The 20,094-nt window shown below is 42.1% G+C and overlaps 1 protein-coding gene across 2 annotated transcripts in view; it reads left to right on the forward strand.

The window, feature by feature from the left end:
• The window catches only part of acadl (acyl-CoA dehydrogenase long chain), a 35,692-nt gene extending 22,642 nt beyond the window's left edge, over positions 1 to 13,050 (forward strand). For both annotated transcript variants that reach the window (XM_033024211.1, XM_033024210.1), the window contains 5 exons: positions 2,764 to 2,865; positions 5,586 to 5,699; positions 7,649 to 7,776; positions 10,029 to 10,115; positions 11,151 to 13,050. In XM_033024211.1, the coding sequence (XP_032880102.1) occupies positions 2,764 to 2,865; positions 5,586 to 5,699; positions 7,649 to 7,776; positions 10,029 to 10,115; positions 11,151 to 11,241 (522 nt within the window). In that variant the 3' untranslated portion in view covers positions 11,242 to 13,050. The remainder of the gene's footprint in view (positions 1 to 2,763; positions 2,866 to 5,585; positions 5,700 to 7,648; positions 7,777 to 10,028; positions 10,116 to 11,150) is intronic.
• The last annotated feature ends 7,044 nt before the right edge of the window (positions 13,051 to 20,094 follow it).

A 20,094-nucleotide genomic window follows, 5' to 3' on the forward strand; every position in this document is an offset into this window, starting at 1 on the left:
ATTACTCTGAAATCCAAGCTTCCTTGCACCCACCTGCTTTGCCCTTCACTCTTAACAAGAACATGCATGCCTGAACTCTATCACACTTTAAACAAAATATCCCACTTTCCAGGCGTTCCTTTGTCTGCAAACATCCTACTCCAATCAATTTGATTGAGTTCCTGTCTAATAGCATAAAAGTTGGCCTTTCCCCAATTCAGAACTTTTACTTGCATTTATCTGCCTTTATCCACAGCTGTTTTAAAGCTAATGGACCAGTTGGTTGCTTGTCCCAAAATTCTCACCAACTAATACATCAGTCACTTGTCCATCCCAATTTCCTAAGAGTAGATCAAGCTTTGCCCGCTTCCTTTGAGGGCCCTCTACATATTGCCTGTGGAAAGTTTCCAGGCGTTCCTTTGCCTGCCAACAACCTACTCCAATCAACTCGAGTGAGTTCCTGTCCAATATTGTCAAAGTTGGTCTTTCCCTAATTCAAACTTTCCTGAACACATTTAACAAATTCTGCCCTGTTGATGTGCAGAATACTAGTGCGCAATGGGAAATTTGAGATTAAGAAAGAGGAAGTGTTGGTGCTGTTGAAGAGCTTTAAGGTGGATAAATCTCCAGGATCTGATAGGATTTATCCCAGGTTATCGAGCGAGGCAAGGGAGGAGATAGCAAAAGTCTTGACGAAGATCTTTGCATCTTCGCTAGCAACAGGCGAGGTCCCTGTGGACTGGAGAATTGCTAATTTTATTATTTTATTTAAGAAGGAAAATAGAAAGAATTGGGAATTATAGGCTGGTCTGTAGTGGGGGTTATTGGAGAGGATTGGTTGGTATAGGAATTACCCCCATTTGGAAGAGAATGGGGTAATTAGGGACAGTCAGCATGGCTTTGTACATGGCTGGGCACGTCTTACCAATCGTGTTTTTTGAGGAGGTGACAAAGGTGATCACGAAAGGTAGGACAGCGGATGTTGACAACATAGATTTTAGTAAGGCATTTGACAAAGTCCACCCTGGTGAGATGATCCAGTCGATTAAAATACACGGGATTAACAGTGACAGTCGTATATATTCAGAACTGGCTTACTGATAGAAGACTGATTGTAGTGGTGGATGGACAATATTCAGGCTGGAAGTTTGTGACCAGTGGAGTTCTGCAGGGATCTATGCCAGGACTCTGCTGTTTGTGATATATATAAATTAGTTGGACATAAACGTAGATGGGTTAGTTAATAATTTTGCTGATGATGCCAAGATTGTTGGAGTCAGAGACTGTGAGGAAAGCTGTTAATGTATACAGTGGTTTATAGATCAGTTCCAAAAATGGGCAGAGAAATAGAAGATGGAGTTTAATCCAAGAAAGTGTGAGATGCTGCACTTTGGGAAGAAAATATACAATGAATGGAATGACAGCATTGATATGCTGAGTGAACTTGGGGTCGAAGTTCCTAATTCCCTGAAAGTGGCAATACAATTAGATAGTGTGGTAAAGTAGGCATATGGTGTGTTTACTTTCATGTCAGGAAATTGAGTATAAGTGTTAGTAATATTGGTGCAGCTTTATAGGACTTTGGTTAGGCCAAATTTGCAGTGTTGCATGCACTTCTGATCGCCCCATTACAGTAATGATGTGGAGGCTTCAGAAATGGTGCAGAGGGGGTTTACTAGAATGATCTATGGATTAAGAGTTATTAGCTACTCGGAGAGGTTGAATAGATTTGGATTGTTTTCTCTGGAACTTCAGAGGTTGAGGGGGACCTGACAGAAGTATACAAAAAAACTCTTCACATGACAATAAATCAAACTAAACTAAACTAAAACTATGAGAGGCATCGATTGAGTAGACAGTCAGAACCCTTTTCTCAGGATGGAAAAATCAAATGCTAGAGGGGCTAGCTTTAAGGTGAGAGGGGCGAAGATGAGCGAAACAAGTTTTTTTTTTTACCCAAAAGATGGTGGATGATTACCAGAGCCAAGATCCTTTCTCACCACTGTACTGATCTCACCCCTCATTAGCTGTTTCATCTTTTTCCTTTTTGCCTATCATTCCTGAATGCCATATCCTGGAACAACCAGCTTTGGTTACCTTGTAGCCATGATTTAGTGATACCAAGTAATCATGCCCGCTTATTTCCTTCGTTGATGAATCTAAAGACACATAGTCTCAGGACAAAGGGCCGCCCATTTGTGACTCAGATGCAGAAGAATTTCTTCTCAAGGATCATTAATTTCTTTGGAATTGCCTGTTCACCTGAGCTGTGATTGCAGTTAATTTGTATGTTGAAGTGTCTGATTTTTGAATGTCCATTTATCCAGATTTCAGTGTAATTCAGGTATTTGATGCTGAGGATCAGATTTATGTCTCCTGCTTGTATTGTCTCCAGAAACTCGAATGTTTCCTTGATGTCAACTTCTAAAGTAGTAAAATTGAAGACCAGTTGGAATACTGTAATCTCTGAACAAGATGATTTCTAGATTTAATTTTATTGATTTAAGATAATTCAGGTTTTATTAGTTTTACAGAAAATATTTGATTATAGTTAGGTAATAAAATAACTACTTGTTAAATGTTTCTCAAATATTTTCTCCATTGGAGTTTTTTTGTCTCTTCTTTGTGAATGTTGAATATTTCTGTCTCTTCTTTGTGAATGTTGAATATTGTCCAACAGCATGGACCTTTATTGATAGTCACTGCGGCATGGAAAAGGTAAAGGCACTGAAAGTTGTGCTGCTTTGATGTGTCATGAAATTGTCCTTGTTCTTCCTAAATCAGGACACAGTTGAGCTCTTCTTTGAGGATGCCCGCTTGCCTGCAAATGCTCTACTCGGGGAAGCTAATAAAGGATTCTACTACTTAATGAATGATCTGCCACAGGTAACATCTAAATATATATGTTATTGCAGATTTGACAATTTATCTCCTTTTAGTATTCCAATGTACATGTTGACAGGTTTTGCTTATTGTCACATTTATGTGTTGAAACATAAAATTCAGTCATTGAAAGGCCCATAATATAGACCACTAGCCTAGAATAATGCAGCTGCCTTATCTCTTGCTAATTGAGATCCACTGGTTCAGCACAAAACAATGTAATTAGGGAAAGATCAGGACAGAATCAGCAGGATGGGCCATGGTGATCTATTGGTGACAAGTGGGTGACTTGGAAACTGTGACCTACAAAGTGCTTCCAGTATGTTTAATGACAATTTTCAGAATCTGTGTTATTTTGTGATTAAATGGTGCACTTCAAGTATACTTGAGTAGTGCACTGGGTTATGCCTTTGCCCACCAGCATTAGGGGCGGAGCTGACTTTGTTGTTAAATTGGTATGGGGACAAAGTGATCTGTAGTGAGAACTCCTGAGTTTCTTCTGCTGTTTCTTCCCATTACATTGCACGTAATAGCCAGTTTCTAGACTTTTCCAGCTAGAAATAGTGAGCTTTAGTTCCAGAACCACATTGATGTGGATGGGTGGTCTACTGGGTATTGCTGCATCATGCTATTACTGGTCTTGATTGCCCATGTAAAATAGCAAATTAGAATTTTGCCAGGTTCATTGGATTGGGGTTGGGGAAGGAAAAATCAGCCAAAGTACCATTTTGGTTTAGTCATTCGGTCCTAGATCACAGGTAGAAAAAAGGATCAGGCTTATCAAGGTTACCTTCCCTTATTTGTTTAAGACCTGCTACATGCATTACCTGGATGCAACATAATTTCCTCAAACTCAACAGCGATAAGACAGAATTCCTCCTCATAGGCTCCAAAGCCACACTCAGCAAAATCAATAACCCCACTCTCACCATCGACGGCACCACTGTCTCCCCATCTCCCCAGGCCCGCAACCTTGGCGTGATCTTTGATTCCACCCTCTCCCTTGAACCTCACATCCGCCATGTCATTAAAACCTCCTTCTTTCATCTCCACAACATCGCCAAACTCAGACCCTCTCTCACACCTCCCGCTGCTGAAAGACTCATCCATGCCTTCATCTCCTCCCGACTGGACTACTGCAACTCACTTCTCCTTGGCATCAGCTCCACCTACATCAACCGACTCCAACTGGTCCAGAACGCAGCCGCCCGACTCATCACCCACACCAAATCCTGGCATCACATCACTCCAGTCCTCAAACAACTTCACTGGCTTCTCATCTCCCACCGGATCAACTACAAAATCCTGATCCTCACCTACAAAGCCCTCCACCATCTGGCCCCCCCATATCTCACTGACCTCCTCTCCCCCTACCAACCCTCACGGTCCCTCAGATCCACATCAGCCGGTCTCCTCTCCATCCACAAGTCCAACCTCCGCAGTTTTGGGGACAGAGCCTTCTCCAGGGCAGCTCCCAGGCTCTGGAACTTCCTCCCCCAACTGATCCGCAATTCCGTGTCCCTCACCATCTTCCAGTCCCGCCTCAAGACCCATCTCTTCACCTCTGCCTATCCTTAGCCCCACGTCCCCCTCCCTTTTCATCTGTGCATTAATTGCCTCATATTGTGTTTTGTATTGAATTCTGTCTTTACTTTGTGTACTAGTCATGTCTCTACTATTTATTTCATTCCCCTTACATGTTTTCCCTCTACCTGCTAAATTTTTGTAAGGTGTCCTTGAGACTCTTGAAAGGCGCCCATAAATAAAATGTATTATTATTATTATTATTATTATTTTGGGCTAAATGCCACTCTCTACCAGGAGATGCCAACTCATCAATGCCGACCAAGATGCCCTATCCCTAACGTAGTCCCATTTACCTGTGTGTGGCCATATCCCTCTAAACCCTTCCTATCCATGTACCTGTCCAAATGCCTATTAAATGTTGTTATTGTGCGTGCCTCAACTTTTGGCAGCACATTCCATATACCCATCCATGTGTGAAAATGTTGCCCATCAGGTTCATATTAAATCTTTCCTCTCATACCTTACACCTATGTCCTTTACTTCTTAATTCACTTACCCAGGGAAAATGACCCTGTGCATTCACCCTATCTATTTCCCTCATTATGTTATACACCTTTATAAGATCACTCTTCAGCAGGGTGGTGCAGTGGTAGAGTTGCTGCCTTACGGGGCCAGAGAACCGGGTTCGATCCTGACCTCGGATACTGTCTGTACGGAGTTTGCAAGCGGTATATGAGGTGCTGTTTTTCAAGTTTTGTTAAAATGGGAAGAAATGTTAAAATGGTTAGCAACTGGGAGCTCCAGCTAGCTTTGGTGGACAGAGTGCAAATGTTTGGTGAAACAGTCGCTTCGTCTACGCTTGGCCTCGCCGATGTAAAGGTGGCCCCACCACCCAGTCACCCTTCTCCCTTTTCTGCGCGTACACTCCTTTCCAATCCCATCATCCCATATTTCCTTTTGTCCCCCTTTCTCCACCCCCTGTCCCATTCCACCCATATCTCTCCCTCCAGCTTTACATTTCACTCCTTTGCTTATCTGACATCTTTTAGTCTCGTTTTCACCTTGAGTCTTTTACTATCGTAGGAAGTGTCCATCAGTCAGGCCTTGGTGTCTGGAGGTGACCTGCATTAAAATACCAAATATAATCATGACAAAATGACGCTGTTTGAAACACATTTGACCCTGTGTGATTAAAGGAAAGATTGCTCATCGCTGACATGGCGCTTGCCAGCTGTGAATTTATGTTTGAAGAAACAAGAAAGTATGTGAGACAGAGGAAGGCCTTTGGAAAAACAATTGCTGATTTACAGGTGAGTTTACATTCTTTGGCATGGCAAAAAAAAAATTAGAACTGTTTGAAAAGCTTGTATGAGCCAACTGAATAGGATATAACAAACTGATTGCCATCACAGAAACATAGAAAATAGGTGCAGGAGTAGGCCATTCGGTCATTCGAGCCTGCACCGCCATTCAATATGATCATGGCTGATCATCCAACTCAGTATCCTGTACCTGCCTTCTCACCATACCCCCTGATCCCTTTAGCCACAAGGGCCACATCTAATTCCCTCTTAAATATAGCCAATGAACTGGCCTCAACTACCTTCTGTGGCAGAGAATTCCAGAGATTCACCACTCTCTGTGTGAAAAATGTTAAATTTGTGTTCAAAAATCACAATAATAAAACCTCATGCAGTTATCAATGTGAAAAGTAAAGAAAGTAGTAAATAGAACATAGAACAATTAAGCCTACAATGTTTGTGCCGAACATGATGCCTAGCTGCACTGGTCGCTTCTGCTGAGGGGACCAGGTAAATGGGAACTGCAGCTTCCCCTCCACGGTACACTCTATCTTGAAATGGAAATATATAAAGTTAGCCCTTCTAAATCCTTGAACTTCTTCCCCCAAAAGCACAGTGGGAATGTCTTCACTTGAAGGACTGATCAGGGAGAAGCCTCATGTTGATCTTCTTCAGGGAAATTAGGGATGGGCAATAAACGCTGGCCTTGCCATCAAAACCTCGATGCCAAAGGTGAATGTACAAAATGTTGGTTAACCTGAGGCAAATAGCACCTGATACTCCAAAGACTTTCAATCAAATACAAGGGCAGGGGTGGAATGGAATACCCTCCACTTGACTAGATCAATGCGGCTCTAATAACACTTGAGTTTGACACTGTCCAGGACAAAGCATCCGCTTGATTGGCACCCTTACAACCACATAAAACATTCATTCCCTCCACCACTACATACAGTTAGCTACAGGGCGCCTGCCTCATCTACAACACCGCAGTTACTTGCCTAGGCACTGCCACCGCACTTCCTACGGCAGCCTTTATCACCAAGAAGCGCAAGGACAGCTGGTGCATGGGAACACGATCATCTATAGGTCGCTCGTCACGTTGCACATCAACCTTGGATATGTGTCATTGATCCTTCATCATCCTGACTCACTTAAAATCTTGGACCTCCCTCCCCATCAGAACCATGGGAAACCTCCAGAAGAAGGGATAGATCAAGGAGGATGCCCACCGCCTCCTTCCCAAAGGCAGCAAAGAATGGGCAATAAATGACGTGCTGGTGACATGCAGGTCTCCAAAAAGAAATCATTACAAATAACCTGGCCTTTATTTCAAGGCTATTTCATTGCAGAAGGTAACATCATCAACCTTGTTCTTAAACAACATACACTATGGCCGAAAAGTCCATGTAGATGTTAAAGCAAAGGATCTGACAGACGCAAACTTGATCCTCGAACATTACAAGCTTTAATGGTTCAAGGTCTTGAAGTATTGATGATTATTGTACAATTCCAGCAGTATAATACATTTGACCCAGCAGGGAACAAGCTAATGCAATAAAGCATGACAAAATACTTCTATAATATTGTTTATATATCCTGTTAGAATTTAAATATTGGGGTTGCTACTTTATGCACTCCCCTGCATCAGGCACTCCAAAGTCTCTTGTTCCTTGAATTCTTAACATGAAGTATTGCAATGAGCAATTCTATAAACTGTAAAGCACATAATATTAGACACGATGTGCTGGAGTAAATCAGTGGGTCAGGCAGCATCTCTGGGGTAGAAAAGGTCGGGGCCATTCACAATATTGCTACTTTTATCAGTAGTTGGTGATACTTAGACATTTTTCACTCCTCATAAAATTTAAAATCCAATCTCATGAATATTCACGGTACTTTGCTATCTTATCATGATATGTAAGATGGACAGGATGTTCCTGTTCCTTCACTTGTAGACTGTGCAGCATAAATTGGCGGAAATAAAGACCCAGGCTTGTGTGGGCCGTGCATTCGTCGACAGCTGCCTGGGGTTGCATATGGAGCAACGACTAGATTCTGCTACTGCTTCCATGGCCAAATACTGGTATTTATGCTACATTACTTTCTTTTTGTGCTTCAATAGTCTGTTTTAATGTAAAACATAATTAATATTGTTGAAGTTTACTCTAGTTTGCCTTTTAATGTTCAGAGTATGCTCTTATCAGTTTTTAGTTTTATTGAATTATCATAGGCATGCATTTTACTGATATTGGCCTGTCATTTGTATTCATGACTCACCTCCCGCTTTCCTCCATTCTTGCCTTTGCCAAATCGGGTCTTGATTATTCTGACTGTCCTGGAATTAAGCAGTCAATTAGGCCTTAAACACTGAACTGCATGAAATGTGTCGGCCTTGCCACAAAGCATCCTCCTGTAGCCTTTGACAGTCATAGTCATATAGCATGGAAACAGGCCCTTATGCCCAACTTGCAAATGCCGGCCAAAATACCCCATCTACACTAGGCCCACGTGCCTGCATTTAGCCCATATATCCTTCTAAAACTTTCCTATCCATGTACCTGTCCAAATGTCCTTTTGTGATATTACCTGCCTCAACTACCTCCTCAAGCAGCTCTGTTATACTTCTCTTTTATTTTTAGTTGTTTTCAGTCAACTTAGTTCCTCATGCAGTTATATTATGTATCTTCTCCAGTACAACAGTTCTGGTGGTGGGGGTTGGCGATGGGTTGGGCGAAGGATCGTGTTTGGTTTGCTTAGTTTATTTTATTGCCACAGAGGGCGGCACAGTGGTGCAGCGGTAGTGTTGCTGCCTTTTAGCGCCAGAGATCTAGATTTGATCCTGGTTACAGGTACTGTCTGTACGGAGTTTGTACGTTCTTCCTGTGACCGTGTAGGTTTTCCTTGGGTGCTCTGGATTCCTTCCACATCTCAAAGACATAATTGGCTTCTAAATGTTCCCTAGTGTGCAGTATAGAATTGTATATGGGTGATCATGGTCAGCATGGACTTGGTGGGTTGAAGAGCCTGTTTTCACGCTGTATTTCTAAACCTGACTGAGGTACAGTGAAAGGCTTTTGTTGCATGCTATTCAGTCAAAGAAAAGACTATGATAATTACAATCAGCTGTCCAAGGGCACAACATTTAGTGCAAGGTAAAGTCTGATTAAAGGTGGTAGCTTAAAGGTGGTCTCTAATGAGCTAGCTGGGAGGTCAGGACTGCACTCTAGCTGGTGAGAGGACCGTTCAGTTGAGAAGAAAGTGTCTCTGAATCTGGAGGTATGCATTTTCAAACATCTGTACCTCTTGCCTGATGGGAGAGGGGAGAAGAGCGAGGGACCAGGGTGAGACTGGTCTTTGATTATGATGGTGGTCTTGCCGAGGCAGCGTGAAGTATTAACAGTCAGTGGAAGGGAGGTTGGTTTGTGTGATGGTCTGGGCTACGTCCACAACTGCAATTTCTTGCGGTTTTGGATGGAGCTGTTGCCAAACCAAGCTGTGATGCATCCCAGTAAAATGCTTTATACGGTGCAGCTATAGACGTTGGTGAGGGTTGTTGGGAACATGCCAAACTTCCTAAGCTTTCTAAGGAAATAGAAGCATTGATGTGCTTTCTTGGCCATAGCTTCGTTGTAGCTGGTCCAGGACAAATTGGTGGTGAAATTTTTCCTAAGAGCTTGAAGCATTCAACCATCTCCATTTTGGCGCCATCAATGTATACTGACCCATGTGTACTGCTTGCTTGCTGAAGTCAATCACAACCTCATCTGTCTTTCTGTCTTGCTGACACTGAGGGAGAGGTGAAGAGTAATGGCTAAGTTAAAGTATTCTCTCTGGTTGAATATATGGAAGATAATGTTAGCTCACTCTCAGGTCAAATAAAGGCATTTCATTTTCATTTCGCCACCGTATATGTTCTCAGCTATGAAGTCTAGCCAAGAGTACAGGATGGGTTTGGGGCCTGGTAAGAGAAAATGGACAAAATTGAGACATTTGGTGATGCTGTAGAAATGATTTGCTGTTCTTGGTATAATTGTAGTATAACTGTTTTTGGATTTGGATTTGCAACTTAGGGGCGGCACAGTGACACAGCGGTAGAGACCAGAGTTTGATCCTGAGTAGGAGTGCTGTCTGTACGGAGTTTGTACGTTTTCCCTGTGACTGCGTGGGTTTTCTCCGTCTGCTCCAATTTCCTCCCACATTCCAATGACGTGCAATTTTGTAGGTTAATTGGCCCTAATGTCCAGGTGCAGGCTCAGTGGGCCAAAGGGCCTGTTTCGACACGGTATCCCTAAACTAAACTAAGAATAATGCATGCATTTATATTTTTTAATAAAGGATGTCTGAGCTCCAGAATATTGTAGCCTACCAGTGTCTCCAACTCCACGGTGGATCTGGATATATGTGGGAATATCCAATTGCTAAGTAAGTTCTCATTTATGTGATTATCAGCAGTTGATTTAAGGGGATAGGTTTGTGCAGAAGAAATATTCTGTTGACACAAAAGGTTGCAGATGCTGGAATCTGGAGCAAAAACAACTGTTGGAGGATCTGGCTCCATATAATGTTTAATTATTTCTTAAACATCACCTATCTGTAGATAATGCATAGAATACATATTTTCAGAATGACAGTTAATGTTCATACAATTAGTTATATGTTTCACATGCCATTAAACCATTGGCTAAATATAGATCATTATTCATTACTTAATCCTGTGCTGTAAATGTCTATGTCCCTATGATATTATCTGGTAATTAAGAGATACTTTCATGTTGGGTTTATCAGAAAGACTGCTCGAGAACCTTGAACGTTACCTTGGCTTTACAAATTGTGTTGCGTTATATATAACACAAAACACTTGCCATTGAACTTAACAAATACATTTTGTGAAAAAAATTCCAAACTGAGTAAAATTCTTCTCAATCCCAAAGTCCAAATAGTTAAAGTAATGTATTGTAGTAAAGTTAATGCTGATTTAGCAACTTTGACAGGCCCTGTTAATAAAAACAAATCTCCCGAAATCCATTCTTATTCAATTATTTTGCTGATTTAAACCAAGGTAAACCTGCTCAAGTGTCCCCAGCATTACAGTGGTAAAAAGCTTCACGTTTGTGATTACTGTCCAGTTGCAACTCCTGGAAAATATATATGTGTGGATTTAAGTAAGACAGGGTTGGGCTTTGTCTGATCTCTGTGTACCAGCTCTGTGTTATCCGCTTTGAGGTATTTACAAGTCTACAATCACTCTGAGTCACCCTGCTCTTTAGCATGTGATATTTCGATAATATATTTTTAAATCGTCTTCCCGTCAAGAGGAAGGGAGAAGTCAAGGAAATAAAATTGCCCAAGGGATTTTGCATTTTTTAAATTTCTCACTTAAGAGTAATTTAGAAGTGTACAGTTGCATTGCTTTATAATTTTACATGTTAAACCTGATGTCAGCCCTTTTATTTCCAGGTCTTTTGTTGATTCCCGTGTTAGCACAATTTATGGTGGCACAAATGAAATAATGAAAGAGCTTATTGCTCGAGGAATTTTAAGTGACTGATGGTGCTGTTTTGATCTGAGCTGAATGCTGATTCATGCCAACAGGACCTCCAGATTCTGAAAAAAATATTTGTTCCTATATATTACTTTTATTCAATAAAACAAAATCTATATCTACTTCTGATTTATTCAGAGATGAGAATTTTGGATATTGAACCCAATAGCTTGCTTATTCCTGTTTTACTTTTTATATGCACAAAACAACTGAAGTTTGAATGCAAAATCAATATTTCCCATTTACTTTGTGTTTATTTGCTCTTATTTGCAACAACCAGGCTTGTTGATAGTTTCAAGAGCCCACTGTGAGTTGTTCCCATGGTAAAACCCTGTCCAAGAATCTGCGGTTTATTGTTGAGACAACAAACCAAGATAAGACATTTGTTTTACCATTCTGATTGAACTGCTAAGCAGCTAAATGTATTAAAATAAAAATATTCTGGAACTTTTAACAATTTCCCACTGAATTATCTTCAATTTTGTAATTCTGTGTGCATTTAATGACACTAGTGGACACTATTCTGATCAAAACTGCTACAGAGTTCTCAGAACTGATTGTTGATTGTTTTCTTAAAAACAACTTGATAAATTGGGTTTAGATAAGCTTTACGTTTGAGTAAAGAAGGACATTTCATGGTGCAATCATCATTTTAAATAATTTGTTTGTGTAAATTGTTTTAATATGTAAATTGTTGGAATTTGAAAATTCTCCAAGAACTGGACAGTGATTCTACAACTAGAACTTTCCTTATCATAATCTTAAATTACTGTCCTCTTCACCCGAGATTATGCTGCCTGGTTTTAGACACTTAAGCTCAAAGAAACAGCTTCACTGCATCTGCTCTGAAAATCTTTCAGGTGTTTTTTAGACCATAAAACATAGGCCAAATGCCTAATTCTGTTCCTATCGAGTCTGTTCACCATTCGATCATGGCTGATCTATTTTGCCCACACAACCCCATTCTCCTGCCTTCTCCCCATAACCCTTGACGCCCTTACTAATCAAAACCTATCAATCACTGCTTTAAATATAACCAATGCCTTGGCCTCCACACTCGTCACTTCTACAGATTTACCACCCTCTGGCCAGAGAAATTCCTGCTCATCTCCATTCTAAAGGTTTATTCTGAGGCTTTTATTCTGAGGCTGGTATTGTTATAATACTATATTATGCTTTATATACTATTATACACTATATAAAACTATGTTTTATAAATTATTGTTTTTAAATTACAATTCTTCTAACTTCCTGTGAGGACCGACAGATCCTTTTCAATCTCACTTGATATGTCAATATCCTATTTGCTTGAATCACTGTAGTGGACATGTGCAGCTCTGTCACTTTGTCAAGCACATCCTTCCCATCAGTGCCGCAAAGCCCTATACTGTTGTACTGACCCCATTACCTTAGCATTTCCTTGCAATTTTGACACACACTTACTTTCCTACCAAGCTTTGCATCTTAAAATATGGACATTTGTACATCTGAAACCCTTCATCCATTTCATTAATGAACATAAATTGCTGAGTAAGTCAGCCAGTGGTAAAATTATATTATACATTCCAGCTGTTTTTAACCAGTCACTAATCATAATACACTTAACCTCATGGGATTCTATTTTGTGTAATGGCCTTCCAGTTTCTATCTTATTGACTGAATCTACTGGTTCTTCTTATTGACAAGTTAGAATCTCACAACCTCAACCTTTAAGGACATCTCCAGCTGTAAAAAAAAAACAGCTAATCAATTTGAATTGCTTTTTAAAGTGTTAACTATATGCTTTGATTTCAATAAACACTTATTGAAAAAGTTGTGCATTCGTTCCTTAACTATGGTTGGCCTGATTAGTAAAAGGCATTCAGATTTTAAGTCTATAGTATTCTTAATATAAATTAAGATTGATTACATAACTTAATTGGAGAACTAATCCAAGGAGAATTTTATGGATGATCTTTTACCCATTTTAATTTCCTTGTCATTTCTTGATATGTTGAAAATTAAAACCATGAATGTATTAGAAAAGTTGACTGAATTTAATTAGGTAAGTCACTAGGACAGGATGGGATGTATCATTGAATTTTATGGGAAATATATTCTTTGGATAAGCCAATGGACTTGAAAGTGGTGAATGTTAGTCCTTTGTTCAATAAATGGAATAAGGATAAACAGGCCAGTCAGTTTAACCTTAGTAGTCGGAAGCTTTTATACTTTATATAACTTATAAAAGGTTTTATAAACCTCTGTGAGATTATTACTCAGCCTGCTGTACTCCAAAGAAAATAACCCACCCTATCCACTCTCTCTATAACTCAAGCCTTCAGTCTCAGCAACATACTTAGTCATACACACCAATCAATATGCCCATTTACACTAATTCCTCCTGTCTTTGCTTGGCCCATAGCCCTCTAAACCTGTCCTTTCCATGTACCTGTCCAATTGTCTCTTAAATGAAATGCTATGATAGTACCTGCCTCAACTACCTCCCCCGGCAGCTTATTTCATATACCCACCACCCTTTGTGTAAAAAAAGTTACCTTTCCAGTTCCTATGAAATCTTCCCCCACCCCCCTCACCTTAGACCAGGGGCCTCCAAACCTTTCAGCATGAGGGCCACATTATATATTTGTAAAAAATAAAGAAATGTCAGTTTTATAAATTTAATGAACTCAATAAAGAACTTAAGTAAAACAAATGGGAGAAATTCAAAACAAAACTAGTTCAACCACTCACCCATCCACCCGCTCACCCTCCCGCTCGCCCACACGCTCGCTCACCCACCCTCACACTCACTCACACACTCACTCACTCACAGGCCGCTGTCGCTGACCTTCATGGTCTTCCCGGGGCCACCGATACTGCTGCAGCCAATCCGTTTCTCTACTCCAGCCCCCCAAGGGCCCCCAACAATGACTCCACCGACCCACCGACCCTCGCCAGGCCAGCGGGCCAGAGTTCCAGGCTCAGCACCAGGCCCACAACCTCCACGATGCAGATTGTACATGGTCTGACTCTGCTGGGTCCTCGTGCTCTTCCCCTCCTACAGGGAACCTCATTAGTGATGGGTCTTCCCCTTCCCCCTCTTTTAACCAGGTTACCCCGACCACACACCCGCTAGTTAAAATTCCACTATATTTATTTTTTGCTTTTTTTTTACAGAGGTGCCGGAACGGCGCTCCGGTGAGCTCCGGCAGCAGCTACCACAGAACCCGTTAATAGCCCGCCACACGGAACATGTTAACAGCTTGCTGCGGGCCAGATAAAATCTTGTGGCAGGCTCGGATGTGGCCCGCGGGCCATAGTTTGGAAACCTTGCCATAGACCTACCTCCCCTGATTCTCAATTCCCCTACCTTGGACAAAAGAGATGCATATACCCGATCTATTCCTCTCAAGATTTTGTAGACCTCTACAAGTTCACCACTCATCCTCCTGTGCTGCAAGGAATAAAGTCCTTGCCTGCTGAACCTCTCCCCATAGCTCAGACTCTCGAGTCCTGGCAACATCCTTGTTGTAAATCTTCTCTGCACCTTTTCCAGTTTGACAATTTCATATCTATAACACGGTGACCAAAACTGATCACAATAGTCAAAATGTGGCCTCACCATGTGGCCTCACACAACTGTAACATGACCTCCCAATTTCTATACTTAACACTGCCTGATGAAGGCAAATATGCCGAAAGCCTTTTTGACCACCCTTTCTATCTGTGATGCCACTTTAAAGGAACTATGTACCTCTACTCTGCAATACTCCCGAGAGCCCTACTATTCATGGGTCCTGCCCTTGTTAGACTTCCCAAAATGCAACACCTCACATTTCTCTATTAAATTCCATCAACCATTCCTCAGGCCACCTGGCCAACTGATCAAAATCCTGCTGCAATTTTCGATGACCATCTTCATATATATGTATATTTTATCATTCAGAATATTCCCTCGTAACTTTCTGACCACAGATGTTAGGCTTACTGGCCTGTAATTCCCAGGCTTTTCCCCTTGTGAATATTTTCTGCACCTTTTCTAGCTTAATAACATCCATCACTAGGTGACCACAATAGTCCAAGTGCAGTCTCACCAACATTTTGTACAACTGTGACATGACATCCCAACTCATGTAAGCAGGACCCTGAACAATGAAGGCAAGGTAGCCAAATACCTTCATCACCATCCTGACTACCTGCGTTACTACTTTCAGGGTAAGGTTTGTCATTACATCCCCACTTCATACTCCATTCCTCCAGCAATAACTGCAACCATCTTAATGCAAGGAGTATTTTACCTTTGACACCCATCAAGATTCAACAGGCATGTCTGGCTAATATTTCCTCTCCAACTGCAACATTTGTAACTTCTAACAGCTGGATTCATGATTTAAATTGTGGCTCTGATTTACCAACTCTGGCCATGCATTTGCTACAATGCTGCCTTGTCACCACGAGAATTATTCAGCTTTCTGCTGCATACTTGGACCAAGATTGTGATGAGGTTTGGAACCAATTTGCTCTGGTGATTCTCAAACTAGGCATCAATGACGATTCCCTGATCAAAGATCAATAACCTGAAACAATAACATTGTTTCTAAATCCACAGATGCTGCCTGATCTGCTGAGTACTTCCAGCATTTTCTGTTTCTACTCTAGGTTTCTAGTTTTCTGCTTTTAGGTTGGTGGCCATTGAGAGAACTGTCACTTTGGTAGTTTCATTACTTTGCTAAGCATTGAAGGATAATTGATTGGCACTCATTTAAAGTAATTTACAGGTTTTTTACATAGAAACCACTGGTATGGATCACGGAAATGAAGCAGAATCCCTTGACTTTGGAACTGCTAAGTTAATTGTCAAAATGATTTTTTTTGAAGCTATCTTTGACAGTTTAATGAATTGCTTTGTGGAGAACTTGCCTCAAGTGCATCATTTTAGAAGTGGTTTTTCCATTGATTATATGGAAGGAAGATAATGTTTGATGTCTTTATTTGGAAGTAGAATGCTTTAAAATGTTTAAGCGGCCTTTTCACGGGGCGACTTGACGCAAGAGTTAACCGGAGTTTAACATTGTGGGAACCTCGTGCGATAACAGTACGGCATTCGTGGACCACCGTAGCGCTAACGGCAGGTAGTCGTGTAACTTGGTCACTCGGGAGAAAATTCAAGAAAGTTTGAATTTCTCCAAGATTGACTTGTACACTTATGGTTGAGTATTGCAACATTATATGAACGTAGTGGCCAGTGCGATATCCGTAATAACTCTTGCGGGTACCGTGGGAACTCCTGCGAACGGTGAACCCGGAAGCTAGACAGAGGGGACAGAAGGTGAGTAAAAATTATCTTCTGTGGGATTGAATTTAAAAAATAAATAAAAATAAAGATTTGCATCCGCATATGGACATCAACTTATTCATGAGTTATGTTAATGAGATTCAAGAAAATAACTATAATCTTTAAAAGGGACTTTAAAAGGGACTTTACTGAAAGGTTACGCATTTTTATGGTCCGTGAGAGATTTTTCACATGTACTTCTTTGAGAGATACAGGTCGGAGTCCTCGGGTCCAGGGGTTCGGAACGGTACCAATCAATGTTGTACAGAGACCCGTGTAAGGAGTGAACTGCACATGCTGGTTTAAACCGAAGACAGACACAAAAAGCTGGAGTAACTCAGCGAGTCAAGCAGCATCTCTGGAGAAAAAAAGCTGATGTTTCGGGACGAGACACATCTTCAGACTCAATTCCGATTAGGCTGTCTGAAGAAGGGCTCCGATTCGAATCGTCACCTATTCTTTTTCTCCAGAGATGCTGCCTGACCCGCTGACTTACTCCAGCTTTTTATGTTTTTCTTCCCAGATCTGACTTACCTGCTGAGTTACACCAACATTTTGTGTCCTTCTGTGCGTATTAACCAGCATTAACCAGCGTCTGCAGTTCCTTTAGACATTACCTAACTTCAGATTTTAGAGATATAGCGCGTGGGAACTCCTGCGAATGGTAAACCCGGAAGCTGGACAGAGGGGACAGAAGGTGAGTAAAAATATCGACAAGGGAACATGTGTCCTTCGAGGACGTCCCACCTAATTGTCATTGTTGGATAATCTTTTTAACAGGAACACTTGCAGAGATGGCTCCCAGAAAATCTCAAAGAAAGGGGGTAAAGCGTGTCAGAGATGTTTTTGCCATGTTGCGCTATTCAGTTTCTATATTGTTTCAGTTTCTATATCTATATTGTTGCTCTATTCAGTTTCCCAGGGGGTCGGGACGGGACTGGAGTTGGGAGGGAGGGAAAGGTGGGGGAGTCGAGGGGGAGACAGATGGGGGTGTCTTCATTTACTGGCGGCGGGTGTCTGTCACTGAAACAGGCAGGTGAGATTTCACATCCACCTTGTGTGTGCCTCTCTCTCTCTCTCCCTCCCTCTTACACAGGCTGAGAGACTCTGCCTCTGTGAGTGTACGTCTCTTTCTCCCCCTCTCCCACACACAATAAGACCGAGGTACTGTGCTCAGTCCATCTGTGTCTCCCACATACACAGTAAAATATGTCTCCAAATGAGCCAATTCAACCAAGGGAGGATATATATAGTGTGTGAAAAAAAAAGTTACATCATTTGTGTCACGTGTAGTTCACGATGTTCATTCAAGATTTAACGCGAACGCTCGGGAAACGGACAAGTCACTCGCACAAATAACAGAAATGCCGAGTACCGTGGGAACTCTTTATCTACCCCCGTTATATCGTGCGAGACTCGTGCTGGACCACGACCTCTTCACTCTGGTGACATCTTGCGTCAACTCGCCCTGTGAAAAGGCCCCATTAGACTTGCATTCACCCTGAATTATTGTTGGAAGTTATAAACCATGCTGTTGGGAAGGGAAATATCAGCCAGACATAGACATTCCTGTTGCATTTTGATAAGCGGTAACTCCCTGCCAGAAGTGCATGTGTTGGTGTTGAAGGACAAGATCAGACACTTCTACATTGACCCTGTGCGCAGACAGACAGCCAGCATTTGCTCACTTGAATATTTGGCTCAAGGTCTGAGGCACTGGAGGGTAACCAGCAAAGATACTAGAGGATAATTTAGTATCTTTGGTAACCAGTGACTCTGCAGTCAGCACCGTCAGCAAATGATGAAAATTAGTGCGGCATAATACAGCCTGGGTTTTGGTGCTAACTGGCATGTGTGTAAATGATTCTCATTAAGCTGCCAGTGAGATGATTATGGAAAGTGTGATGAAAGGCCCCAAAAATTGAGTTGTCAGCTAATCATACAGGACCCGGAACGGCAGGGTCCCTTTAGGTTTAGAAGGTCATGTGGGTGTATGGGAAGCATGAAATAACAAGCTGCAGCACTGGCTTTCGGAGGTCACGTAGAGCGCCCGACCAAGGAGAACAATTGCAGCAAGAGATCTTAGAGAGAATGTAAAAATCACGCAGCAACGAGGAGAGCTGCTGTGGTGAGCTCGGCAACCTGAACACAGCCAGATACCTGGCCATCGCTAACAGTGAGAAAGAACCATTGCACCCGACTGGAGAGAGGAAAGGGCTGGAGATAGATCAATGGAGCTGCTGGGTGCACGTGAGGCCCTGGAGCAATCCTGTAAAGAGAGAGACCGGTGGAGTAGCCTAATACAGAGCAAGACTCCAGCAGAGTGACCCTGTCATGGAAGGGCTCGAACAGAAGGTGAACTTGCCACAAGGCTCTCGGCACTCGTATGTCCACTCGAGGCCATTGAGGGAGTGCAGTGAAGGAACGTGCTGTCTAAACTGTTTAGAGAGTTTATTTGCTGTACTACTAATTTATTACTTAGGGTTTAGTATTGTTTTTATGGTTACCGCTGTTTGAAAAATACACCTTGTACATACACATGTACAAACATGTTCTTTCATGCATTGATCTGAATCTTTAGTACCTGCTTTACATCGCGTTAAAGAAAGCTCCCCCGCATTCCGTTGAGATTGAGGTAGATTGGATGATGCAAACATGGGCCATATTGTGATTACAATTACTCTCTGAATTACTAATTCAGGCCACTGAATTCATAACCAAACTGGACTGAAACATTAATGCAAGTGAGTTCGTTCAAATTCGTCTCGTGGACAATGCAAAACTGATCTATGATGTGGGTACAGCAACACATCACACACTACAAGACCTCTGTATCTTTATACAATGTCCATTGCTTTATCATTTACATTAAACTTCATCTGTCTGAAGAAGGATCTCGACCCAAAACGTTACCAGAAATGCTGCCTGTCCCGTTGAGTTACTGCAGCTTTTTGTATTCATATCTATAAAACTAAAAGTCTTTGTCTTGTTTGTGCCCACGATGTGTCAATCTGTTTTTCCTATCTTCTTCCAAACGCTATTCCACAGCCTTTCCATTTTCACACATCATACTCACGTTTTTCCCGTTGTGGCGATAAACATCTTCCCGTCGCATTCCAAACTATAGTTCCGAAGTTATTAATCCTTGAAATTTTAAAAATAGCCCCAAAAACTCACCCATTTTGGGTGGGAAAAAAATCGGAGTGACGTCACAATGCACTCGCAAGGCAGGACGGGACACTCCGGGAAGGAGGGACACTTCAGCGCTCGCGGTGAACGAGAAGTGGCGGTGGCTGCGGCACCCGACGCCTGCTTCGTACCTGGTGAGGAGGGTGATGCCGCGAGCTGAGCCCGGGCTGGAGCTGAGCCTGGTGCTGGAGCTGGAGTGAGGGCCGAGTCCAGGGCTTGGGATGGGGCCGTGACAGGGCCCGAGAAAGAAGCTGCTGCTGGAACCAAGGACGAGCCTGGGTCCGGGGTCAGAGATGAGCCCGGAGATGAAGTCGGGGCCTGGACTGGAGCTCAGGCAGCGGCCGAGCTGACGG

Source organism: Amblyraja radiata, chromosome 7, assembly GCF_010909765.2.
Source record: "Amblyraja radiata isolate CabotCenter1 chromosome 7, sAmbRad1.1.pri, whole genome shotgun sequence".
Taxonomy (NCBI): domain Eukaryota; kingdom Metazoa; phylum Chordata; class Chondrichthyes; order Rajiformes; family Rajidae; genus Amblyraja; species Amblyraja radiata.